General features: G+C 41.3%; 1 protein-coding gene across 1 annotated transcript in view; it reads left to right on the top strand.

The window, feature by feature from the left end:
• The window catches only part of cfap77 (cilia and flagella associated protein 77), a 94,142-nt gene continuing 72,269 nt past the window's right edge, over window positions 1–21,873 (top strand). The window contains exons 1-2 of the mRNA XM_055660019.1: window positions 1–138; window positions 390–589. Coding sequence (XP_055515994.1) covers window positions 506–589 — 84 coding nt within the window. The 5' untranslated portion in view covers window positions 1–138; window positions 390–505. The remainder of the gene's footprint in view (window positions 139–389; window positions 590–21,873) is intronic.

Genomic DNA, 21,873 nt, shown 5'->3' with positions numbered 1-21,873 from the left:
CAACGGGATCGGCGTTGGAGACGGTTGCTGGGACAACGGATTCCCAACAGAAGTATTAATGCTTTGGGGACTTCTGCCGTCTCCGAATAAAGTGATGCGAGATGTTTATGTTTGTTTGTTTTCAGACAACGGCTTAAGGTAAATCGATTAAAAATAACATGTAATGTTGACTTTATGTGAATAGTTTGCCCTAGAAAACGAGGATCAAAGTTTAAACACTTCCAGTACAGTATTATAGTTATAAATCACAATTCCATTCACTACAGCGAAGCACGGTTTACTTAACTTTTGAAACTATATATGTTAAATGACCTGCTTAATTATTATCGCACATTTGGAATATTTTTACGTAACACCAATGGGTCACAAATCTTTTTTTCTCTCCGCAGTCTGTATCTGACAACACAGTGCTCGCCTCTCGTTTGGTCAGACACCCAGCCAGCCCCAGCGACAGTGAGAATCCAAACTCCTCAGCACTGCAGAACAGTACAGCTCTAACGCCGAGATGTTACCTGCTTCATTATGGTCGGAGACAAATCGCGTTGGGGTGATCAGGGATTCAATGTCGATAAATCCTCTTATAATGAAGGTAAGGACCTGAGGATTCTGGCAAGTGGCAAAACAAAATGGGAAAACAACTAACATTTAATGAACATTCTGAAGAATACATATATACTTGGAAATATGTGACAAGTGTAACGAATTAGGGAGGATTAAATATGGAAGCAAAAATATACACTCTAATTTATTCCAGAATTTATTATTTACAGTCATGCATTAATTTAAATTTTTTTTTAAAAATACCAAATGCATTAAGTAGAGCAATATAATTATTCTACATTGTGTGTTTTCATATGCAATTTTAAAACTGCAATAATAGTTTTTCTCAATAAGAATATGGAAAACATTTGAATTATGCAAGAACTTGGAAACTATAGTCAGAGTTAGTCATATTGGCCTTTTAAGCCTGCCCCATCGTTATTTGAAATCATGGCAGATCTTATGCGTTATTAACTTTGACCATGCACATACATCTTTTGGTCCAAAAATCTATCAATCGTAGCCTCGAATTTTTCAACAAAGCATTTGCAGCCCTCAGAGATACAAAATTCTAAAGATTTCCAGTCCTCTACATAAAGAAATATCTTCTCATCTTAAATAACCAACCCCTTACCTTGAGTTTCTCGGCTCTATAACTGGAAGAAGCAGCCTATTACTCTGCAAAACTCTTTCAGTATCTTGATGTTAGTTGCATTGCAGCCAATTTACACATAGCAAAATCCCACAGACAGCAATAGTCACAGAAAGAATAAATAGTTGCATTGCAGCCAATTTACACATAGCAAAATCCCACAGACAGCAATGAGATACGTGAACGCATACTGTCAATTGTTTTAGTGTCATTGTTTAAGAGATTAATTTGGCATGGGACGAGGAGTGTACCCTTGCTCTTCATTAAGCATTATAGGATATTTTACATCATTGGTGAAAACATATTGTAATGGCAATTTCTTAACTTTCCAATGTCCAACTTTTGATTTCCATTACTACTTGGAGATGTAGAAGAGATATAGCTTGCGCACTCGCAGATAGTTAAAACAAATCTTCCAGTCGTTATTTCTTGATTAATTGATCCTTTATTGAAGTAGTACAAAGAAAGAAATTATTCATATAAGGTACTCCTTATTCCAATATAAATTGTAACTTTTCATTCTTACTAACTGTTTCATCCGTGTCGTGTCGTGTGGTTAAAAAACTGTCTCTTCCATCCCTCAAGGCTAAACTGACTGCCCACTCTCTGTGGCTACGCTAGCCTCCTCAGATGTAGACACACCCATCTGCGTATTTAATCCCACCCCAAGCGTTCAGAATGATACAGCTATAAGTATCTAGATATGGCTATAATATACTAACAGAGTAACTAACTTAAGCATAAATGGCTCCTACAGATATGGTGTGAAGGGTTTCATATTGCAATCTGGAGTGGTATGTTATTCTAATTGATAGCAATTAGTCAACTTTTTGCTGCAAATGGCATGTGAAGATTTGCAATGAAAAAACATTGCAACATTATTTCAGTTTCTATTTTTAAATGATTACAGAAAAATTTGCGCCTTTTTAACCAAAGTTGACGTAAATTTTGCTTCAATATATTGCAAAAAGGCTTCTTAATTTTTACAAAGTGAAAGAAGAAATCAGAAAGGTACTCAGATTGTTCAACTTTCTGTATGGCACAGTAAGAGTTCAGCATTAGCAATGATCTCTCTGATCTCTCTCTGCATGTAGATGAAAATGCATGTAAAGTGCAGTGTTAAAGAGTTAAATAATACTTTTGGAATTATTTCCAAATATTTTATGCAAACAAAACACAAGAAAAAAGTGAAGATGTCAGTTTCACTCTTGATGAATCAGTTTATGAAGAGAGTGAGTAGCTAAAACATCTCCAGTATGTCTCAACTAGTTGATAGTAACTGTGTAGAAATGTGAATGCTGCAGTACCCTTGCTTTAGAAGCATTGACAATGCTCCACAACCTTTTTAATAATTAATTTGTATATACAAGAGGAGCAGGATGGGCATTTTTGTCTACCCTCTATTTTTAATTTCACTTTACTCTTCTCTTTTCAGATATGTGATTAAAATCCAGGCTTCATTGAGAAGTTTAGTATATTCTGAACCTACACTATAGTGGTGTAAACCAGCATCTGCAGTTCCTTCCTACAGTTAAATTTGATCATGTCCATTTCCTGATTGCCTCACTTGGTTGCTAGTTTAAAACATAATTTTACTATTAATTATATAATATGAAAATATAATAATAATTTCTACCTAGAGTTACTCTGCCATTTTGTGTCAATCTTTGGTTTAAACCAGCATCTGCAGTTCCTTCTCCGACACACCCAATTTTTATAGTTTGTTCCAGGAAGTCAGACAGTACACTGTAGATTCTTTATTTTCCACTTGGTGGCATCAGTGCAACAGCTTAAATTAAATGCTCTCCAACCTATCATAAAATGAATGCTCTCCAAAATTTTATTTCTAATTGTAAATACAAGTAATTTAACAATAGTGTACAAGATATTGGAAAAACTGAATCTAAATAAAATTTAAATCATTCTTAACTTTTGTTTTATTAGCTATATTTTACAATGTGATAAAGTGGAGAATACGTAGAATGGATTTATCAAAGCTTATACAATTTGAAAGGTAGATTGGATTACTAAGGGTTATTCAGCTGAGAATTATTACAGGCTTTTGTGAACTAAGCTTTCTATTCCAGTTTCCCATTGAGTAAATCCATCATTAACACAAGCATAAATAATTTACATTACTTGTCTCACCTAAACGGGAATATAAATGGGAAACAATGATAGGTTATGATCAACAAGGAAGCTCTTCTGAAACATAAACACTGACACAGGCCCAAATGGCATCTGTTATGTAATTCATGTTAATGAAATAATTTTTTTTAAGGTAATCCTTAGCATTTTTTTCTTACCCTGATTGAAGGCAGTTACAGTTTCCTTTAGTGGGGATTATGTAATAAATAACTGTTCAGTTGAGCTTGTTCTAAAATATAATATTTGGAACTACTAGATCTCAAACCCGAAGATTTTTCCAGGCACATTGCAATCTTTAAAGATCTCACAATAGTGACCATATTAACTGACAGGGAACACCTCTTCGGCTATACTACAAATGTGTGTGTGTGCACAATTTTCCTTTCTCAGTTTTTCTCAGTAAAATACAAGAAGGCAAGCTAGGGTTGTGACACCACAAAAAACAATTTTATTGGAATTTCAAAGAATGTTCAAGCACATTCAGTCCACTTGTCAACTGCAGTATGTATGGACCAAATAAGCTGCTTACAACCCTGCTTTTCCCAAATCTATCAACATTTGCTTTTTCTGTTTATTTCTCCCTCATGTTTTCAAGTCGCATGATTGTAAATGCAACTTATAAAAATACTTTTTGTCAGAATCAAATAACCTCTCCATGGTGCTTCAAATATATAACCTTTGTAACAAAATGAATTCCTCTAGCAATAGAACTATCATTAACACAAAATTAAAAACATCAACTATAAGTAGTTAATAAATTATGTGATATTCAAGTGAATGCGACACAAGAGGTTTCAGTGAACTACTGGCTACCTTTCATTTTTCAAATGCCAAACAGCAAATCACTTTTGCATTACCTAAAGTAGGTTAGCCAAGCAAAAAACACTTGAAGAATCTATTTGATTGAGGCTCCAAATTTGGAAATATTAGCTTATCCTTTCCATTTTATTAAATACTGTATGTGAACAAAAAATCAGCGCCAAATTTTGGATGGTGTACATACAGGCACATAATATAGGCACTACATGGTTCAATTTAATTGAAACATTATTTGCCAAAGAAAATCATGGGTTTCCACCACCTTCCACAAAGTCTGCAATTTTTCTTACATATTGACTGTGTAACTGATTTTCTGTGCAGGTAGAGTTTAGGCAAGCATGGGTGCAACTTATGGAATGCCAACTAGATCTCAATTTCATAGTTGTAATGCACTCAAAGTAAAGGCCGTTCATAGTTCAAAGTCTATTCAAAGTGTACAATACCTCCAGCCTCATAGACTATTGAATTTATTTCCAGTGGTTCCACAAGCTAAATATGTGTTGCTCACCGTAAACTGCATCCAGTAGGGTACCTTTACAGGTTCCATTCAAGCTCCAGGCTCTAGAGAGCGATCCTTATGATCAATCATAAACATGTCATTATAAACACATTTTACCAAATTTTCAAACTCCTAATTTATTCATGATTTACTTTGGCTTTCTAGTTCACCTAGCCAGAAATATCTTAATTTTTGAGTCCCTTGTAAAAAAAAAAGGAATATTACTTAAATAATTCCAGGATTTTTGTCCAAACTACATTGTTTACCTACAATCCTTGAAATCTCTGCATCCATCCCCACATCTGGCCTTATTTACCCCTCACTCACTTTGATTATTCTACCAAGTGCAGTATGCAACAGCTATTTCAGCATTAACAATGTTCCTCTGACTGCACTGATTGTCCCTTTATCTTTTCATGTTGTACAGTCAGTTCTTGACTGATAATACACTTGAAAAGGACTTTTGAATGCTTTACTATGTAAAAATGTAGTATAATTTGCAAGTAGATTTGTCTATGTATTTTGTACATCAATCAGATAGTGTTAAGAATCACTACATATTAATTATATAATTAACTTCCACTATTTTGATCTCACATCTCCAAGTTCTAATTCAGCACTTTAAATTACAGTAATTTTCTAGTATAATTTTCTGCACCATTAACATTGAATTTGACCATCTGCCTCATGATTTCTTTCTTGGTGGAAAAGCTTTCCTCATATTTTAGATTTTAGCACTGGGGATTAAATCTATTTCATCTCTGTAGTCCCTAATTTTTGAAACAGCTATATTGAGCTGATGTCCCTCGGACTGCCCTTGGCCAGACTTTGTTGGCTTTACCTTGCACTAAACATTATTCCCTTATCATGTATCTATACATTGTATAAGAATGAATTGCAGATGCTGGTTTAAACCGGAGATAGACGCAAAGTGTGATTACAATCGATCTACTTACAATGTATAGATAAATATCTATACATTGTAAACAGATTGATTGTAATCATGTATTGTATTTCTGCTGACTGGTTAGCACGCACCAACATTGATATATATTTTCTCGTTCCAACCATTAACATTCATTAGTCAAAACATCATTACATAATTGTAGGATACATCATGCAGTTAATCCGAACAATTTACTCACACTGATCCACATACTTTGGAGGTGTATGTGCAGAATGTATTATGCCTGTTGTTTACACTATGGATTTTCCTATTACACGGGTGTTTAGAATTCAAATGCGAGGTGGATTTCCAGAAGATATTATAAATCACTGGAGTTAAAGTATTAACAGGAAACTTACAACAATGAGTCTGTTACTGAAGGAAATTAAATTTGTTTAATTCACTGCAAAGTGCTTAACATTTCATAGTTTAGATGCGAGTCCAGCTACTCAGTGGCCCAGTGGTTCAGCAGGTACCTGCTTACAGCGCCAGAGACCTGGGCTCGATTCTGACTATGTACAGAGCATGTACATTCTCCCTGTGACCGCATGGGTTTCCTCTGGGTGCTTCGTTTCCTCCCACATTCCTAAGACGTGCAGGTTCATGGGTTCATTGGTTTCTGTAAATTCCCTCTTAAAGTGTAGGATGCAAAACTGGGATAACATAGAACTAGTGTATGGGTGATCGTTGGTTGGCGCGGACTTGGTGGACTGTCTTAATTGGGAAGTCCAATGCTGCCACTATGATGCATTCAGTAGAACTGTCTTGACTTTAAAGCATAACTATTCAGAGGAACAGCACTGCATATTTTCCTTGGGGAATCCACAGCCCAAATGGTATGAACATTGATTTTTAATGTAACCCTACTGATCCATCTGCAGGTATTCCCCCCCTTCCTACTGATCCATCTGCAGTACTCCCACTTTTGTTCTCTTTCCCATACCCCCTCCAGCAGTCCATCACCCATTCATGTCCCCCTCCCCTTCCTTGCTCCATCCACCTACTACCCACATATTAGATCCCCCTCTCTCCCATCTGGTTCTGGTTCCGTCTTCACCTCTTCCCTCATGGCTTTTATTATTTCTTTCTTATTTTCAGATTCCCGCACCACTAGCCTTTCTTTTCTCGTTTCTCAGCTGTCTCCACCCGCACCCTGTCCTCCCTGTACCTGGCTCCATTTGCATTTTTTTTGTTTGCCTCCACCTATCTTCCTCCTGCTTCTGTCGCCAAACTCCATTCCACCCCCTCCCCTACCTGACTCCAGCTGCCCGTTACCCCTCACCCCTCTTTGGTGAACCAATCACCTACTGGCCTCCGTCTCTCCACTTTCCCTCTTTTCTTTATACTGATTATCTTCCCCTCCACAGTCAGTCCTGATGTCGGGTTTCAACCTGAAAGGTTGACAAAGCCTTCCCTCCCCAACAAATACTGCTCGACTGAATTCCTCTTGCAGATTGCTATCAAACATTTTTATCAACGTTTGTTTGCTCGGTACCTTTACCTAATTCAAAATTACTTCCAAAAAACAATTTAAAGGTGGTCTGAATTTTAATAACTGGAATTTGATGAATAGGCAGTATGAATCATATACAAGCAGATGAAGGGCCTGTTCCTGTGATAAACTAATCTCATTTGCCTGCACATGATCCATATTCCTCCACTCCCTGCATAACCACATGCCCATCTAAAAGCCTCTTAAACGCCACTATCATCTCCTTCCACCTCTACCGCGAGTGTGTACCAGGCACCCACCATTCTCTATGTAGGTCCCTGCACATCTCCTTTGCCCCTCTCACCTTGAAGCTACGTATTTGACATTTTCTCCTTAGGAAAATGTACTAAACATACATTAAGAATAGACATACCTTTGTAAAAATATAATTATGTAAAGCAAATACTTTACTGTCTTGGACAGACGTCAATAATTAATGCACTTGAAGAACCAGTTGGTACAAAGTTTTATGTCTTTGCAACCTGACCAGTCTTCAACCAAAAACAGAAAATTCACTACTATCAAAACTAGGCACAGAATTTAGAAACATAGACATAGAAAATAGATGCAGGACTAGGCCATTTGGCCCTTCGAGCCAGCACCACCATTCAATATGATCATGGCTGATCATCCAGAATCAGTGCCCTGTTTCTGCTTGTTCCCCATGTCCCTTAATTCCCTCAGCCCGAAGAGATAAATCCCTTGACAATTTCTTATGTGGTACAGCTTTTCATCATAGCAATGTTTATGAATTCCACAAGATCCCTAGGGATACTAAAGCACAATGCACAAGAATTCAAAAAGCCAGAGTAACTCAGTGGGTCAGACAGCATCTCTGGACAAAAGGAATATGTGACGTTTCAGGTCGAGACCCTTCTTCAGTCTCGATCTGAAATGTCACCTATTCCTTTTCTCCAGAGATGCTGTCTGACCACTGAGTTACTCCAGCTTTTTGTGTTTATATTTGGTTTTGACCAGCATCTGCAGTTCCTTCTTACACAAGAATTCAAGATTGAATATATTGTACTCATCTCTATGCAAACATCTAACCTTACAAAGAGATTTATTGCAAGGTATATAATTGCACGACTCTCAAAGTTCCTCCAAGGTTTTGCTACAGCTGATATAACTTCTAAATAGTAGTAGACTGTCATATTAGAATTATGCTACCAGTTTAATATATAAACACTCTCAGGCAGATGGCCAAATTGTTTGTATAAATTCCAACATTATTACCACTTCATGCTCCAATTTTACCCATTGAAGCAAATTAATATCTACTACTACTACACGCTGAGCAATATTCTAAATTGCAAAATGTGAAGATGAAAATAACCTACAATCCAATACATTCATTAAAGCAATTTATAAATCTTCATTAAATCCCAAGATCATCTGATCACATGCAGGCTTTCCCTACTTGATAGAACAATAAGGACCAGTAATTCATTATGTGATTATCAGCAGAAACCCAAATTACATCATGTAATGGGATAATGCACAGGAGTTGCAGCATAAGATGCCAAATTATGACATTTTAGCCAGTATTTCTCTGTGCATTCTGGATACAAATAACTTCAACCTATAGAATTTCATAGAATTTTGCACTGACAAGCCCACACTCTTCTTGATTTTGCTTTAAACACTGCCTTAGGCTTAGAGTATATGGTGCACAGTAAAATTCACGTTCAATTTCAGAGTGCAAGTCAAATCAGTAGTAAAATTGTTACAGCTACAGAGTAAAGGGGCTGTTCCACTTGGGCGACCTAATCCGCAAGTTCTGGTGAGTTTGCCCTCGACTCATACTCGTAGCATGGTCGTCACGAGGTCGTAGGAGGTCTTTGTAACTCTCCTTCATGCTCGATAGTAGTCCCCGTGTACTTGAGGCCTCAGCTAGGTTGCGCCGTATTTTCAACATGTTGAAAAATGCCCGCGAGTAAAAATGGTTGCCATGGAAAAAATCAATACTTTTTTTACTCGTAGGTCGTAGTAGGTCGGCATGTTATTCGTAGGTAGTCGAAGGTAGTTGTAGATAGTCTTTATCATAGTCGAAGGGAGGTCGAAGGGGGTCGTCTTCACTCTCCACTTTTCGGTGTCCAATTTTCCCGAAGTTAGTCGTAGCTAGTCGAAGCTAGTCTTCAACATAATTGAAGAATAAGAAGGGGCTAAGCAAGCAGCCTTGTGAGGTACGGGTGTTGAGAATTATCATGGACGTTCTGTCATTATCCTGGCTGATTATGGTTTGTATGTCAGAAAGTCAAGGATCCAGTTGCAGATGGGGCTGCCAAATCTAGCTCCAATATTTTTGGAGATGAGTTTGATTAGAATTTTAATGCTGAAGGCGGAGCCATAGTCTATAAATAGGAGTTGGATGTTCGTGTCCTTGTTATCCAGATGTTGTAGGGATAAATGTAGGTGCATGGAGATGGCACCTGCTGTGAACTTGCTGTGTTAGTAGGTGAATTGCAGGGGATATAAGGCTGTCTGGGAGGCTGGTGCGAATGTTAACCATGACTAGCCTCTCAAAGCTCTTCAGGAAAGTGGTTGTCAGAGCAAGCAATCGGTAATCATTAAAGCATACTACCTTGTTTTTCTTTGGCACCGTGATGATAGTTGTTTTCTTAAAGTAGCTGGGAATCTCAGATTGTAGTAGGGAGAGGTTAAAGATGTTCATGTAAAGCCCTGACAGCTTACCGTGCAGGTTCTGAGGACATGGTCATATATTACATATGGGCCAATCACTTTTGTAGGTTCACTCGAAAAAATGCCAATCTGACTTCTGTGATGGTGACTGTAGGTCGAGGTGCACCTGTGATTCTCTGCACGGATGACATAATTCCACTGTTGTCTGTATAAAATAAGTATAGAAGACATTGAGCTTCTCTTGGAGGAATGTGTTGTGCCAGCGATATTGCCTGACTTGGCTTTGTAGCCCATTATAGCATGCAGGTATTGCCACAACGAACAGGTGTCTGTGTGGTTAGTATGGGGCTCAAACTCACTCGGATTGTCTCTCGATATAGCTGGAGGCTTTGTGCAGATCATACCTAAATTTCTTGTACAGTCGAGATTACCCGAATGATCACCTTAGAGTTGCTGTTCACTTGGAAAATGATCTCATATCAAAGACCTTATGTTACCTTTGGATCATTATTGTAACCTAAAATCTCACCATGTTAAAATTGATTTGATTAGAAACTAAACATAATTTTACAAAAAGAAAATCACAAAAAATACAAAAGTATCTTATACATCTGATTGGAGATGCATCAGTACTGCCTTTCCTGCAAAGGTACAAACTTAACAGGTTGTAGCAATATGTTTCTATCTTGGTGACCACAGTTTAAGTGTAGGCCCAGACATAGAATGCTTGTAAGTTTTTAGATTATGTGCTTCAACCAACGTTTACATAATTTACCATATACCATTGGTGGTCTCACTGTCATTTTAATCTATATCAACAAATACAACTGATGTTGTAAATTAGAATATCTCTTTTACCTGTGAATTAGTCAGATTATAAGTTTAAACCATTTGCAGCTGTTTAAAAGCACCTTGGTATTTCTATCCATCTCTTTACAAAATAATTAATTTATCATTTATTAACAAATGATAATCATTAAGGCATACTAATGATAAACCGCTGAGAAGACTTGTCGACTTACTGACCAGTTCATGATCCTCCTATTATCAAACTTGATGAGCTCCCAATAAGCTATGCTTCAAGACAGTAGGGGGAGCTCTTAACATTAGCTTGAACTAATGCTGTTTCTTCAATCTATCCCGTTTATCAAAATAGATAGAAAGCCTGTTACTGAGATACAAAAGAAAATAAAATTTTACATTGAATATACAATTCAAGATTATCTGAGAATTTAAAGAGTGTTCATAAAATAAATAGCCTTGCATTTATAGAACACCTTTCACAACCTCAGGATCTCTCACCTAGCCTACAAAGTACTTTGGAAGTGTAGTTACTGTCTAATTGTTTACTGTCAAACATAATTAGGAATTGTTTATATTTCTAATGAAGTCAAATCATGTGTAATCTTTTTCTTCTGTATTAATGAGTTTTGATATTGTCCAAAAATTATGTTAATTCTTTTACGAAACCATATGTTAATAAAGGAGTACCAACATTTATAGTCATTACTAGACCAAGTGCAGGGAGGGTGGAGGAAAGGGGTTAGGGGTGTGTGGAGGGGAGGGGATGGATGGGAGAGGGGGGGGAGAGGGGGAGAGGGGGAGAGGGGGGGGGGGGGGGGGGGGGGGGGGGGAGGAGGGGGGGAGGGGGGGGGGGGAGGGGGGGGGGGGGGGGGGGGGAGGAGGGGGGGGGGGGGAGGAGAGGGGGGGAGGAGGTGGAGAGGAGGGGGAGGAGGGGGAGGGCGGGGAGGGGGGGAGGGAGGGTGAGGGAAGCGGGTAGGGGTGTGGGGAGGGGAGGGGGGTTAGGGGCGGGGATGGTTGGGGAGCAAGTGGAGAAAAAAGAGGAGAGAGAGAGGGGGGAGAGAGGAGAGGAGAGGAGAGGGAGAGGGGAGGGGAGGAGAGGGGAGAGGAGAGAGGGAGGAGGGGGGGAGGGAGGGGAGGAGGGGGGGGGAGGGGGGAGGGGGGGGGGGGGGGGGGAGGGGAGGGGAGGGGGGGGGGGGGGGGGGGGGAGGGGGGAGGGGGGGGGAGAGGGGAGGGGGGGGGGGGGGGGGGGGGGGGGGGGGGGGGGGAGGGGGGGGAAAGGTGGAGGGAGGTGAAGGGTGGTGGAGAGGAGGAGAGGGGGGGAGGAGGGGAGGGGGGGGGAGGGAGGAGAGGGGGGGGGGAGCGGGGGGAGAGGGGGAGAGGGTGAGGGGGGGGGAGAGGGGGGGGGGGGGGGGGGGAGGGGGTGAGAGAGGGGGGGAGGGGGAGAGGGGGGGGAGAGGAGGAGAGGGGGGAGAGGAGGAGAGGAGGAGAGGGGGGGAGGAGGAGGAGAGGAGGAGAGGAGGAGAGGAGGGGGGAGGAGAGGAGGAGAGGAGGAGAGGAGGAGGAGGAGGAGGGGAGAGGAGGAGAGGGGGGGGGAGAGGAGGAGGGGGGGGGGAGGAGGAGGGGGGGGGGGGGGGAGGAGGAGGGGGGGGGGGGGAGAGGAGGAGAGGGGGGGGGAGGAGGAGGAGAGGGGGGGAGAGGAGGAGAGGGGGGGGGAGGAGGAGAGGGGGGGGAGAGGAGGAGAGGGGGGGGAAGAGGAGGAGGGGGGGGGGGGAGGAGAGAGGGGGGGAGGAGAGGAGGAGGGGGGGGGAGAGAGGGAGGAGGAGGGGGGGGAGAGGAGGGAGAGGGGGGGGAGAGGGGGGGGGAGGGGCGAGGAGAGGGGGGGGGAGGAGGAGGGGGGGAGGAGGGGGGGGAGGAGAGAGGGGGGGGAGAGGAGAGAGGGGGGGGGAGGAGAGGGGGGGGGGGGAGAGAGGAGAGGGGGAGGAGAGGAGAGAGGGGGGGAGAGGAGAGGGGGGGGAGGAGGAGAGGGGGGGAGGAGGAGAGGGGGGGGGAGGAGGAGGGGGGGGGGAGGAGGGGGGGGGAGAGGGGGGGGCGAGGGGAGAGGGGGGAGAGGAGGGGGGGGGGGGGGGGGAGAGGAGGGAGGGGGGGGGGGGGGGGTGGGGGGGAGAGGGGGGAGGGGGGGGGGGGAGGGGGGGGGGGGAGGGGGGGGGGGGGGGGGGGGGGAGGGGGGGGGGGGGGGAGGGGGGGAGGGGAGGGGGGGGGGGGGGGGAAAGATAGAGTGCCTTTTTACTTCAACCCAAACCCAAACAACCATTTGCAGGCAGTGCTTTTTTACCTTAACCATATTTTCATTTTCAAACCAAATTAAGGATACTCACAGTGCTGTAGACATTTGTCAGTGTCATTCAGAGCTCTGATTGAGGCACACCACTTGCAGAGACTGATTGAGGCACACCACTTCCTGGTTTTATAGTCCCTCCCCCCTGCTGCCAGCAAAACTGATCTAGCTACAGCAGAAATGCAGGACTATAACTATAGTAACATAAATTAAATACATATCTATTATATAAATGTTATAAACTAATTTGGGTATTCTGTATGAATTTATGTCAGAAGAGGACATTTTGACTGAAGACTGAGATAAAACTTCCTGCTTCAAAAAGCCTCATTTTACATTGCCATGAAATAACGTTGGATTCCGAATCTGGACTTTACTATTAACATTGATTGATGATAGTGCTAACTTTATAGCTAGTGTGAACACATCCTAAAGGCTATTTTGGGAGGATGAGGTATTGCAAAGGATGAGTAAACTATCTGACACCATGGAGAGAGAGAATTATAAAGAAAAAAGGATTAGACTGTAGGTGATGGTCAAATCGCATGGCCTGGAAGCCTATCCAAACCCAGTGGTGGCCAGACGTTGAAACGTATGACAGCATCCGTAAGCTGTACCTGTAATGGCATATTCACCTGTAAATCCAAATGTGGTGTAGTCACACAAAACCTGGACATTGTACCAAGATCCGCACCATTATATTGATTGTGTTGTCTCTGCAATCCTATATTGTATGGCAGGATAGGTCATCTTATTGGTGTTGGTTGGAGCATTTGTATCTGCATTTCTAATGACTAACAAGTTCAGTTGTTTTTAAAGTTTATTTCTTAAGATAAATGAACTATTTTATGTTCAAGATAAAAATCAGCTACTCATTTTTGAAGTTTACAACCACATTGGTACAAAACAGGATTATTGTAAAACTTTTCCTGCATCAGTCTCACCAAGTCCATCTGATCATACTGATAAAATGGTTATCAGATTAGGCACCAATGAAAAGTACAATCCCCACCGTATTTAGCATTTAGATTGACAGGACTGAGCTATAATATGCTTCAAAGCTGAAGCCTGCCTGAATAAAGAGGATTAATTCTTGAGCCAGCATGCTTCATTGGAGCTCTCATTACCAAACTTTGTCGGTGTCGATGTTAGATTTGATTGAAGATTATGGCATTTAGGCGCCCCCCATTTTCTGCAGATATTGGACCCATTGAATTTTCATACAGCAGGGACACGGTCAATACTCTAGCCTTTATCCTCTAATTCTACTTCATTGAAACTTCATCAACTTCCCCAATGAACTGGAAGAGGGAAATAGGCTTCACAAGAAACATCTTTCTTTTGTCAGTTAATTTATTCGCTTCCTGCTCCCTGACGCTGAAAATTAGATTACAGCATTTAAATGAAAACAATAATCAAATGGGAGCCTTAATCAACGAATGAGGTTAATATTTTTGAACAGAACAAAGGCAAAAAGCACAGGAGCACGACACACTCCAGGGAATTTCAACTTCAGATCTGCATTTCTCTTGTGTTTTTCTTTTTTAGTTCTTAAACTTCAAAGCTGTGAGCTGCATTTGTTTTTCCATGTAATGATTTGGTGATTAGTTGTAAGCTGGCAGGCTGATCTTCCTGCCAGCCAAGGAGTATCACGTTTAAATGATGTTTTACATCACTAATAATTAAAGCAATGTTCAGTGTCCGCTCTGATGGTTAATGAAATGTAGAACAAAGGAAACGATACAAAAAGCACAACTTTAAAAAAAAGAATTGTCAAATTCTTATTCCTCTATATTTAATTGCAGTGTCCTATCACTTGTGGAATTGTCTTACCCCCTCCCCCTTTGTTTCAATAACAACTTGACTCCATTCTCAAAACTTTAGGTGAACAGTTTCCATGGGGCAAAATATTTCTTTTTTTGTATCTTTCTCCACCACGTTCAACATAACATTTGCAGTTGCTGGTAAGTAAATATGATTGATCTTTTGAATAATTTGGATAATACAAAATTATCTGATTGTAAACTGCATAATAAGGTAGTTAAACTGTGCCTATTAAATTAGTGGATGCAGCAAATTTCTTATCTATCCAAGAGGCTGATTGAGAATTATAGTTGTGTTGTGCCTATGAATCAGTAGACAGAAAAGAGTGGTTGGGAAGAGTCTTAGCACCTGGCCCCAACAGCCTACAATTTGATAATCAAATCAGTAACATGATACTGCAAAAAATGGTTAAATCTTGAGCGATTCTCTTGAAATACAGCACAAGGTTATGCACCCATTTGTCTCACGATCACGTTTCCCCTTTCGTTCCTCAAGTCTGCTTCCACCGGTATTGTTCCATCTGGTCAACATTTCACTCTCTTCTCTCCTTACGCTTTGTTGTCTCCTTCTCATCTTTCTGTCTCCATTCTCACTCTTTGTCACCTTTTTGTTTCCTTCTCACATTAGCCTTTGTCCATCCATCAGCCAATCATTTGCCAGACATTGTCCTGCTTCCACCTCTTTTCCAGGTTTCTTCCCCCCCACCCCCTCCTTCCCCCACCACTACAATCAGTCTGAAGAAAGGTCCCAGCCCAAAATGTTGATTATCCATGTCCACAAAAAATACTGCCTGACCCGCTGGGTTACTCCCTAGTACTTTGTTTTCTACACAAGATTCCAGCATCTGCAGGGTTGCATCTCCATGCCTTCTTTAAAGTTGTTGCACATTTCTTTTAACAACTCAAAAAATGTAATTGAAGGTAAAAAGAAATTCTGGCAAAGCAGTTATATCTTTGGTAAGTAAGCAATATCAAGTGGACATTGACATTGGACAAGGGATGACTAAATGGTGTGTCATCATCAGTATTAACCAGAACAAGTCCAGAACTGCTAGGAGAGCCTACTTGCTTTTTGCTTCTCCATCAACATATTTATCAGTTTGTTTTTTTTCTTTCATTGCAAATATCTATCAGTTGTTATGGAGTAGCTAGTCTATAATGGGCAAACTACTCAATTTCAATCCTAACCATAGGTACTGTCTGTTTGGAGTTTGCACATTCTCCATGTGACCATGTGGGTTTTCTCTCGGTGCTCTGGTTTCTTCCCAGATCCCAATGATGTTTAGGTTGCCTGGGTAATTGGGCATTGTAAGTTGTCCCTCGTGTGTAGTGGTAAAATCAAGGAGGAGCTGATGGGAATGTGGGGAGAATAACAAGAAAGGATTAAAATAAGGAATTATTTAGGATTAAAATAAGCAGGTGGTTTATCATCATCATGAATCTGGTGGGCTGAAAAGTATGATTCAATACCGCATCTATCTATGACTATAAGCCTTTAGTATTTTTAACATGCAGTAACAAAAATAAACATACCAATTAAAAATGAGCATTGTATTTGAAGATCCTGAGGGAAAAATAACTTTGTGATTGCGAGAATGAAACTCTAGCCCCTAAAACCTTTCCCCACTGACACAATTGTTTCTATAATGTAATTTTTTTATAATGCAAGGTTTCGTAGGAATGTCGCAATCATGTTACAGCAGAAGTATTTTGAAGTACAGTTCCTCATGTAATATAGGAAATGTGAGAGACAATCTGTACACAGTTTGCTTCCATAAACATCAATGTAATAATGATTGTATAATCTATTTTAGTGATGTTTATTGAGGGGACAAATAATGGTCAAATAGCACAAGGGAGAACACCTTTGATCCTTGAAATAGTACTGCAGGATCTCTTCCATCCACCTACAAGAGTAGACGGAGCATTGGTTTAATATTTCATCTAAGAATAAATAATCTAACAATGCAGCATTGCTCCCGTATTTTATTGGGGTTAAAAAAAATCAACTATGATACTTTGAACAAAGCAGCACAGGAACAGGCCCTTTGACCCACAATGTCTGTGCCGAACACCATGCCAAGATCAACTCATCTGATTGTACATAATGCATGTCCATCCATTCCTTGCATATCCATGTGCCTACCCCAAAGAGTCTTAATTGCCTCAATTGTATCTGCCTCCACTACTACCCCCAATACAGCAATAGTGACATTTGTGACCTTAAGATATCTAAATGCTTCACAGTCAAAAAAATATGTTACCATTGTAACATAGGCAAATGAGGCAGCTAGTTTTCACACACCAACATCCTACATAAAGTACTGACATAAATGTATAAATAAATTGTATTGTGCAAAATCATTACTGTCATAAAATCATACTCCATCTACTATAATACATGCTAGAGTTGGTTCTGAACAGGATAACTAAAGTACTAATAGAATTATTTATACTCCAGCCAAGATGTTTTAAATGTACAATGATCCCACAGGATGCAAAGCACATTGACAACCTGCTCGATTCCAAGAGGTCCAGCATCATGGATTCAAACTTTCATTTTTCTGTTTGTGGAACTCCTCACAGTTTCTTTTAAAATGTTGTCACTTAATTTTCAGAAATGCAGAATCATATCAATGGATGGTGTAGAGAATTTACCTCCTCATCTCCAAATTTTCGGAAAGGACAGAAACTCACATGGAGGTGGTGTCTTCATCGGAGTAAACAATGCCATTCCTTGTTTTGAAAGAACTGATTTAGACAGTGACTCTGGTGTCAAATCTGGTGTCAAGCTATACTTCAGGGTCAGTCGCTACATATCGGAAACTTTTACCGAACAAACTGAGCCTCTTTTAGATCTTGAATCAAACATCTCCAAAATTAACGCCTCGCCACGCTCTCCACTTATCATCCTGGGAGGTGATTTCGATGTCCCAGGTGTAGATTGGTCTGACGGCATACAAAGCGAACCAAAAGGGGTTCTTCAGGAAGCCCTGGTTGGCATTATTCTGGAAAATCACCTGTCCCAAAATGTCACTTTCCCAACCAGGGGTGATGATACAAGTGGCACTGTAAATACCACTTATACCACTAGATTTATTGTTGACTTCGCATCCAGATTTAATTTCGTAAGTTTCATCGTGTGCTGGAATCAGCAATCATTTTATTATCCAAGCAAAACTGCACACAAAAATTAAAGTTCTTTCAAAACCACTGCGTAAAATTTCCCTCTGGAGAAAAGTGAACAGTGAGGAGTATAAAGACTTGGCAAAAAAACTGGGGAAAGATTTCTTCAACCTGCAAACAGATAAAAGAGTCGTAAAGACAACTGGGTGTGGCTGAGAGACTCTAAATATTCGATATTACTAAAAGTCTGATTTTGACTTCCTGTTGTTCTGTATATTGATTTTAGAAAAAAAACGCTGCCACTTACAGCTGTGATATTTGGCCATCTTACTCAGAGTCCCCCTCCGCTGCGCAGGACAAGAGGATTTTTTCCAGTGATGAAAAATAAAAGAGTTATTAGTGTTTAAAAAATGTTGAGATTCTCTCTCCTGAAGGCCATGCCCCTTCCGGAGGAACTATAAAACCCAGAAGTGTTTAGTGCCTCAGTCAGTCTCTGCAAGATGGGGGAGCGAGAGGGTCACGTCTCTCAATCTGAGCTGTGAATAACATTGAACAAGTGTCTACTAAACTGTGATGGTTTTACTGACCTGTCAGTGCCCTTAATGTGGTTTGAAAATATAGTTTGTAAATGCTAAAGCTGTGTTGCCTTTGGTTTGGAAATGTTAAAGCTGCGTTGCCTTTGGTTTGGAAATGCTAAAGTCTAATCTTGACCACTTCCAGTTTGCGCTTTATATTGATTTTAGAAAAAGTGCCACCACATACGGCTGTGATTTTTGGTCATCTTACTCAGAGTCCCCCTCCGCTCATCAGGTGCCAAGGATTTTTCCCATCGATGAAAACTAAAAGAGTTGTTAGTGTTGAGATTCTGTTGAGATTCTCTCTTCTGGTGGGAGGGGGGAGGGACTATAAAACCTAGAAGTGTGGGCGTGGCTCAGTCTCTGCAAGATGGAGGAGGGAGAGGTCATGACTCGCTGTCTTTAGTGGCCTTGCACCCTGCTTGAAATGGTATGAAACTGCACTTGAATTTGGTGGCCTTGCACCCTGCTTGAAATGGAATTTCAAGGAATAGCCGTGAGTCAACTGCCAGCCCACCAGCCGTGAGTGAGTGCACTGCCAGCACAACAGGCTTGAGTGACTGAGCCACCAGCCCACTAATCCATTCGGCCCACAATGTCCATACTAGCCCTCTGGAAACCGGTCCCTTCAGCCCACAACACCCATACTAGCGCTCCAGAAGCTCTCGCAAACCAATTTCAACACGTTTTCCCCAGGGAAGATACGGAGTCTTCATAATTTCCAGATCTATCGCCCAGCCCGTATGCTGATATGCCTGCTATTAAAATTGAGGTTGAAGGTGTCAAGAAGCTATTGGTCAACATCAATCCAATTGGTGCTATTGGACCAGATCAGATACAGAATCAAGCCCTCAAGATCACGGCCGAAGAACGGGCTCCTGTTTTGCAGTTCATTTTCCAACAGTCTTGACTCGGGTGATAATCCGCTGGATGGGAGGAAGGCTAACATCTCTTCTCTTTAAGAAGGGTTCAACCACCGACCTGGCGAATTATCGTCCTGTTTATTAACAAGCACTTGCAGCAAACTGCTGGAGCATTTAATCAATAGTAATCTGATGAGTTTAAGAAGGAACTGCAGATGCTGGAAAATCGAATGTAGACAAAAGTGCTGGGGAAACTCAGCGGGTGCAGCAGCATCTATGGAGCGAAATCCTTCTTCAGACTGAGAGTCCGAAACGTTGCCTATTTCCTTCGCTCCATAGATGCTGCCGCACCCACTGAGTTCCTCCAGCATCTGATGAGACACCTTAGCCAACATAACATTCTTGCCGACAACCAACATGCATTTAGGAGGCATTGATCATGCGAGTCTCAGCTTATCCTGATGCCAAATGACCTGGCCAAGAACCTTGATACCAATGTCACTACGGATTTAGTAGTGCTAGACTTGTCTAATGCATTTTATGTCGTCCCGCACCAGAGACTGCTTCGGAAGACTTCTACGGTGTTCGTTCCAATGCAAAACGATGGATTTCCAGTTTTCTGACAAAACGTCGTCAGCGCGTGTGTGTGAATGGAAAAAGCTCTGATTGGCATCCAGTGTTGAGTGGTACACCTCAGGGCACAGTACTTGGCCCAAATCTGTTTGTGCTTATCATTAATGACATCCATGAAAAAGTCACAAGCACGACCAGACTATTCGCTGATGATTGTTTGCTGTACCATCCAATTAAGTTAGCTGATGATAAAGATGCTCTCCAAAAAGATCTCGATACTATGGTTGAATGGTCACAACAATGGGGCATGCAGTTCAACCCTTCCAAATGTGAAACCATGCGTGTCACCAGAAAGAGGAAACCAGGTGAAACATCGTACAATATTCTTGGTGCCACCCTTGAAGAATCCAAACAGACCAAGTATCTTGGCTTCAAATTGCAGAATGATCTGCGTTGGAATGGTCAGACTCATCATGCAATGGTGAAAGCAACAGGTCTCCTAAATTTTCTGAGATGTAACTTTCATCATTGTTCAACTTCTATCAAGGAGAAGTTATACTTCACCCTCGTTGGACCACATTTGGACTACGCAGTTGCTTCATGGGATCCATACACAAATAGAAATATTTCTTCCATCGAACGTGTCCAAAGACAGGCAGCTCGATTTGTTACAAATACCAATGAGAGAGAAGCGAGTGTTACCAAACTTCTGAATTCACTGGGGGTGAAACCCTCTCCAAGACAGACGTAAAGCTCACCGTTTGACCGTTTTACAAAATGTTAAATAGTCAGCTCGACATAGATTACCAAACCTCCACCAAACCCAAACTTATTAGGAGCAGACGAGGGCATTCGATCCAATTTGAGACACCAGCTACCAAGACAAATGTGTACAGCAATTCATTCTTCCCCTGTACAATTAAAGCATGGAATAGTCTTCACCCTACCATAGTTACCCAATTAGATGCAACTAAATTTAAGGTAGCGCTTCTTCTCGAAGAACCTTTTTTGCTTAAGTCCACCCTCCGCCACCTCCAGTATAAATTCCATTTGGAATATTTTGGAGGACCAAGAACCAAGAAGAAGAAGAAGACAATGGACATTTTTTCTGCTGATATACTGGCAACATTTTTGGTATATTTTTATTTTTGTGGTCAAATTAGTTTTTCTGTGAGTTTAGTTAGTTTAGTCGCGAGTCGGCATGGAAGCAGGCCCTTCGGCCCAATGAGTCCACGCTGACCATTGATGACCTGTTCACACTAGTTCTATGTTATCCCACTTTCACATTCACTCCCTACATTATACATTTTTTACAGAGACCAATTAACCTACAAACTCACACATCTTTGGGATATGGCAGGAAACTGGAGCACCCTGGAGAAACCCACACGGTCACAGGAAGAATGTGCCAACTCCACACAGACAGCACCCGAGGTCAAGATCGAACCCTGGCCTCTGGTGCTGTGAGGCAGCAGCTCTACCAGCTGCGTCACCTTGCTGCTGAAGTTATATCTTACCAATATTTGAGAAACGTATCACCATCATCTTCCAGCCTTCAGTTTGTGTTTTGTTCAAATTATTCCACCTGCAGTCACTTGTGACTTCAATTGCAGTTTCTGGCCAATTAAAGAGATTTGCTTTGGAAACTATTGAAAGAAAAACGCCTCATAGGAACGCACCTCCACCTAATACATGGCTTCATTGGAAAATAAGATTTTGCGTTACAGAAAATAGTGATACAACATTTTTTCAACCCCTCTGTAGTGCAGGGGTCACCTGTATAAAGTTGAGTGTCAATTGTGAAATGCCTTTGGCCAGAATACAGCACCAAGGAAGCACAGTACCATTCAACCAAGTGCAAAGCATCATTTTATTCAATACGGTCCAATGAGAACACACCAATTTGCAAGACTGTTTCTACATCTTCCAAGACTGGAAGCATTGTGCACTGTCTGTAATAGGCACTGCATCGGAGACAAATTCTCCTCTTACTTGCATGCCATATAGGGAAAAAAGGTTATTCCTTCACTATCTC

The sequence above is a fragment of the Leucoraja erinacea genome, chromosome 31 (genome assembly GCF_028641065.1).
Source record: "Leucoraja erinacea ecotype New England chromosome 31, Leri_hhj_1, whole genome shotgun sequence".
NCBI lineage: Eukaryota > Metazoa > Chordata > Chondrichthyes > Rajiformes > Rajidae > Leucoraja > Leucoraja erinaceus.
This window is presented reverse-complemented; position numbering and strand designations above follow the sequence as displayed.